At 33.5% G+C, this 5,905-nt stretch overlaps 1 protein-coding gene across 1 annotated transcript; it reads right to left on the bottom strand.

Annotated features, from left to right (window-relative positions):
- Positions 1–241: 241 nt before the first annotated feature.
- LOC111898029 (enolase 1) lies at positions 242–4,450 on the bottom strand. The gene is made up of 17 exons (XM_023893973.3): positions 4,294–4,450; positions 3,752–3,815; positions 3,566–3,630; positions 3,425–3,472; positions 3,226–3,312; positions 3,044–3,124; positions 2,846–2,947; positions 2,673–2,753; positions 2,489–2,563; positions 2,337–2,399; positions 2,066–2,146; positions 1,657–1,851; positions 1,520–1,570; positions 950–1,038; positions 803–854; positions 627–683; positions 242–535 (listed from the first exon to the last, which is right to left on the bottom strand). Exons 1-17 carry the CDS (start codon positions 4,360–4,362, stop codon positions 455–457), a joined length of 1,341 nt encoding a protein of 446 aa, XP_023749741.1. The 5' UTR covers positions 4,363–4,450; the 3' UTR covers positions 242–454.
- Between the last annotated feature and the right edge of the window lie 1,455 nt (positions 4,451–5,905).

Here is a 5,905-nt window from a genome sequence, read left to right as displayed (position 1 = left end):
TAGTGCTTCGATAGATAACTTGTGATTTATTCAACCAATTTACCATACATATATATTCAGGCCTTATTGGTCATTTTAAATATATAAACAAAAATTACCAAACATTAAAAAACACCTTACCTATATTTTAATACAGGATAAACTAATCCAGACACTTTTTTAATCTCCATTTTGACTGACACCAAAAAACGTAATTGCACTTTTATAGATAAGTATAAAATGCATCCCAAAGCTCATCAAGTAAAAAAGAAACCCAGTATCATTACGAATAAAAGGTAAAGTTGGGAAAAACAACAACTACCAAAATACACAAATACACAAATTTCAGAAGTCAAAAAAAACCTCAACACAAAATTTGAGTCCTTGCCATTCATTATTCAATAAAAACTTTATTTTGATTTTTACCACATTCCGCATGGACAACTCTTCCTCGTATCTGTGAACACAAATCTCTCTAGTAAGGTTCCACTGGCTTCCGGAAGTTTGCTCCTGCATAAACTGCTTCTGAACCAAGCTCTTCTTCAATTCTCAAAAGCTGATATTATCATCCACCAATAAATTTCATTAAAAACACTTAATAAAATTAAAACAATAATTATGAAGGACAAAGGGGAGAAAAAGTCAACCTGGTTGTATTTTGCGAGACGCTCAGATCTGCAAGGAGCTCCAGTCTTGATTTGACCCTGGAAGGTTCCATTGCATTGCATTGTTTTAATCAGTAAACAAGAAATTTATAATTTTCAATAAAAAGAAAAACGAAAGAATAATAATGATATAATTTGTATAAAATTGTGATAATTACCGTAGCCAAACCGACAGAAAGATCAGCAATGAAGGTGTCCTCAGTTTCACCACTGCAAACATAATAAATTATTTCATATTTTTATTTATTTAGAAAAAGTAAATCGGATATTTATAATTTTATATATTTTGAAAGGGATTTTTGTACCTTCGGTGACTGGCCATGACACCCCACCCGGCATGTTTGGACATCTTCACAGCTTCAATACTCTCAGTCACAGATCCAATTTGGTTAACCTAATAACAGTAAACAATAGAATTAAAGGAAAAAAATTTCCCAAAATAATGGATTTTTCTGCTTAAATGTTATAACAACAAAAATATTAGTTCAATGGCTAATTGATAAGGGGTGACTATTATTATTACTATAACAAAAATAAAAATTATGTTTTTCTGTATTTGGCCTTTATTTCAAAAGTTAACAGTCATATCGAGTATATAATGATTTAATCACTACAATAATAGTTAATTGGGTACATGGATAAAACAAAGTACTTACACAATTTTATCATTTTAGCCCCACAACTACTACTTTTTAACAATTTAGCCACCAACTAGATCAAATTAAGGGTGAAAGTATGTATCAAAACCAGGTAACCAAGAAAAAATAATTTTTTAAACAGACTAATGGCTAAAGTAAATCAATGAAAAGGTCAAAAAAAGTAAATTGCCTACAAGTGATTTCTAAATCAATAAGATATAAGTGACATATATATACCTTAAGAAGAAGAGCATTGCATGTCTTCTCATCAATTGCCTTCTTAACTCTCTGTAAATAACAAACATTTGATTTACATATAATAAAGAATTTTTATAGAATGAAAAAAGTTGAAGATGATGTGGCAAAAATCTAACCGTTGGATTGGTGACCAAAAGATCATCTCCCACGATTTGAACTTCTTCACCACATTCTGCAGTCATCTTGGCATAGTGTTCCCAGTCATCTTGGTCAAAGGGATCCTCAATTGACACAATTGGGTATTCACTCACAAATGACTTGTAAAGATCTTTCAATTGTTCTCCTGAAATCTTCTCTTTTCCATCATTGTTCTATAAAAAAACATATGGGAAAATTGTTATAAATCCAGAATCAGATAAAAGCAACAAACTTTCTTTTTATATTCCATTTGTCAGAAAGAAATGTAAGGGTGTTGATATTGTGTGTAAAAATGTAAATACACCGCTTTATGGGCTACATATTGCTACTATTGGTAAAAATTTGGTGTTCTGGAAAAAGGGTATATTTGTAATTTTCCAAATTTACCTCTTCCTTGAAGTTGAGATCATAGGTCTTGCCATCCTCTGCGTAAAATTCAGATGCAGCAACATCCATTCCAATGACAACCTAAAGGAATAAGAAAATAAATGAGTGATTCTTTTTTATATACTGCAAGAAGAAAAAGGCTTAATAGAGAAAGTCAGGTAAAAGATGTATTCCCCATTAAGTTGTAAATAATTTAGAAATTTAAAAGGTAAAATTTTATTTTGATGTCCCAAATTTCTTTTGAAAAAGATTTGACTTTAAAATTAATTACCTTTCCGGTGTATCCAGCTTTAGCAATTGCAGTTTTGAGCAATTCAAGACCCTCCTTGTTTTCCTGTATTTAAAAAAGACAAATTCATCTAACAAAATACTCTCAAATACATCAAAAATTAGTAAAAGAAACCAAGATAACATGTGGTTCACCTGAATATTAGGAGCAAAGCCACCTTCATCACCAACATTGGTTGCATCTTGACCATATTTCTTCTTAATCACAGACTGAAATCATGGGAAAAATCAAAAATGAAAAAGATTAGTTAACCTAAAACCAAAAGCAAAGTAGAAATCTTAATTAGTCAATGTCAAAATATTTAACTAACTAACTAACCTTCAAGTTGTGGTATACTTCAACACCCATCTTCATGGCTTCCTTGAAGCTGGAGGCACCAATAGGGAGGATCATAAACTCCTGAAAAAAATTAAGTTGTTGAGAATCTTTCAAATAAAAGATATCAAAACTCCAATATACAACAAGAAATACACTATATAATCAAGACATACTTGCATGGCAAGTTTGTTTCCTGCATGTGATCCACCATTGATGACATTGAATGCAGGTACTGGCAAAACCAAGTTCTTGTTTCCAGCTAAGTTAGCAATATGCTGCATTCACAAGTCAAAAGAAGCTTCCACTCAACAAAAGAATGTAAAATAACACTTTGATGAGAAAAAAGAGTAAATTGAATGATTTGAAATTACCTTGTAAAGAGGGATGTTGAGGGCACTAGCTCCAGCTTTGCAAAGTGCAAGAGAAACAGCCAAGATAGCATTGGCTCCAAGCTAAAAAACAAAATGGTTTGGTATTTAGTAACTATGTAAGTAAGTATTACTTCCATTAAAGAATAGGAAATAACAAAATGAAATCATTTTTTATTCTATACCTTTTGCTTGCACCAACCCCATTCGTTTTGAGTTCCATCAAGCTGTTGAACCATGAAGTTATCAATTCCAGTTTGATCAGTTGGGTCCTGAAATACAGAAGATATATATTAGGAATTTAGGATCATAATAATGTCTATAAGCATAATGTACAAATACAATAATCAATATTGAGGGTTGAGTTGAGGTTTATGAACAAACCTTGCCAACTAGAGCAGGGCCGATGATTGTGTTAACATTTGCAACAGCCTAATCAAACAAAGGAAAAGTATATTTATATCAGGCATTGTTGATCTGAATATATAAATAAAGAAATAGTTTCAACAAGAACCAGTAACTCACCTTGGAGACACCTTTTCCAAGGTAGTCTGACCCTCCATCCCTTAGTTCAAGGGCCTCGTAAATACCTACACGATAATAATTATATTAATATAATGAAAACATGTACAAAATAGCAAAATGAATGTATCTGACACTTGAATTGGAGTAGAAAATACAGTCATATGTCGATGGTGAAACAGATCTTACCTGTGGATGCACCACTGGGTACAGCAGCTCGGGCCAATGTGCCATCGGAAAGAGTAATATCAACCTGTGTCAGATTAATGTTATCATCCAAGTTTTAGTGTATACAAACTTCTCCAGAACAAATCGAAATACTTTATCGCTTTGCGATTAAGTTTAATATGAAGTTCAATAGCTTGATTTTAAGTTAGATATTTATTAGGAATCAAGTAAGAATCGAATCAATAACAGATCGGTAGCAAAAGTCGAATTCGGTTTTATACTTTGATGTAAAAATAACCGTCTGATTCAAACATATGCATGTGCTACTTTGTATCGATAACGACGATCTAAAAGCAAGTCAAACACAATCACTTAGAATTATAGCACCGAATTTTTGAAAGAAATCAAACTTAAACAACTAAAAGAAACTGAAAACTCGCTTGGTGTATCAACAACTGTCACCGATTGAACATATAAACTTATCTTAGCAACGAAATCTCTAAAAAACGATTTCAAAAAGCAAAATAACAGAAGAAGTTGAGCGATCTAAAAGTAAAACAAACCTCAACGGTTGGGTTGCCTCTGCTGTCGAAGATCTGTCGTGCTTTTACTAGCTTGATGGTGGCCACCATTTTTTTCGAGATTAAGATCTATAGAGAGTTGAGAGAGATGTGTTAGGTGAGAGATGCGGAAGAATCGAAGTGAAGCACGCCGGGTATTTGTAAAGTGTTGAAGTCAATAGCAGCCGTCAGATCAGCGTGATTTGAAAGCCATAAGACCGATGCCACGGTTATTTGCAATCTTAACCTTCGAGTTTAGTACCATTTACAATCCTAATCTCGATGCTAAACAATATTTACAATTTGGCCCCCAAAGTGATCTTCTTTTGACCTTTCCTACACCTAAAAGGACATGGCTCCCTTTTTAGGTGGAAAGTAAGGCATGTCTCTTTTTTCTTGTTTTTACTCCATGATGTCCACATTTTGGTCACATAACCACACATGACAAATAATAATAAGGTTTTTGTTGTTTCTTTCAATATGGAGATGGATGAGTAAGTTTATTCAAAGTTATTATGCTTCTTTTTTTGAGATTTGATGTTCTATAATCAACGTATAAATTGTTCCATCATTAATTTGTAGAATTTCATTCATATTCTATATCATATATTGCCAAAATTTTGGTTACGATATAATGTTAAGATTATCTAGGTACCGCGTTGTGATGGATAGAAGTAGTTTTCAGTTTTCACAAATGTTACAACTTTAGCCAAAAGGTCAGATGTGCATTAATTCGAAATCTAAGCTACACTTTCAGTTGGTACCCAAAAAAAAGAATCCAATATTTTCAAAACCATTTCGGTAACGTCCCCAAAACCACAACGTAAAAACTTTATTTTTAATATAACCAAAACACTCATTTATCTTTGGTTCAGACATTTAGATGTATTTAATAATAAAACATTGATCAGAGTACAATCCCAAAATCACGAGTTGTGGAAAAACATGGGTGTATGCGCTGCGATCAAGTTGGGTCCTTCCCTTTCAAACCAGAAATACCTGAAACCATAAACAATAAATTGTAAGCACAAAGTTTAGTGAGTTCCTTAAATATCACATATCATACATGCAATAGAAGGTGTTATATGTCAACCATAGTCTTGTCATTTTGCCATGGGCCGTATCATGGTCTTTCCTTGTCAGGTCGGGGGCCAAACACCCTGGGTCTCATAGACAAGTGTCAGGAGCCACCTTCTGGTCTTCCATGCGAGCATCACAAAGACAACTAGCATACAACTACCACTATCGATCTACTTAACTACGAGGGTCCGAACCACAAAATTAGTTTTCTTTTGAAAGCTTCTAAAGGCGATTCGGCGAATAAGTTTATTTCATGGATAGTTTTTCTTTTCAATTAATTTTCTTTTAAAAGCTTAAGACCGTTCTTTCTTGTTGAATAAACCAACATGTGCTTAAGGTGATGGTAATGATGTAAAGGAAATGCGGGGAGATGAAGTGATGGTGATGGTGCGTAGGGGAAGGCAGTGGTGATGAAGGCGATTATTATGGTGGGGTGGAGGAAGTGGGAGGAGACGGATGTGATGGTGTTAGAATGGGGAAGTCGACGATGATGGATGAGGAGAAAGATGAGTTGTAACATCCGGATTCCCAGGTA

The sequence above is a fragment of the Lactuca sativa genome, chromosome 2, assembly GCF_002870075.4.
Source record: "Lactuca sativa cultivar Salinas chromosome 2, Lsat_Salinas_v11, whole genome shotgun sequence".
In the NCBI taxonomy this organism is placed as follows: Eukaryota; Viridiplantae; Streptophyta; class Magnoliopsida; order Asterales; family Asteraceae; genus Lactuca; species Lactuca sativa.
Note: the sequence above shows the minus strand (reverse complement) of the source record. Positions and strands in the feature narration are given on the sequence as shown.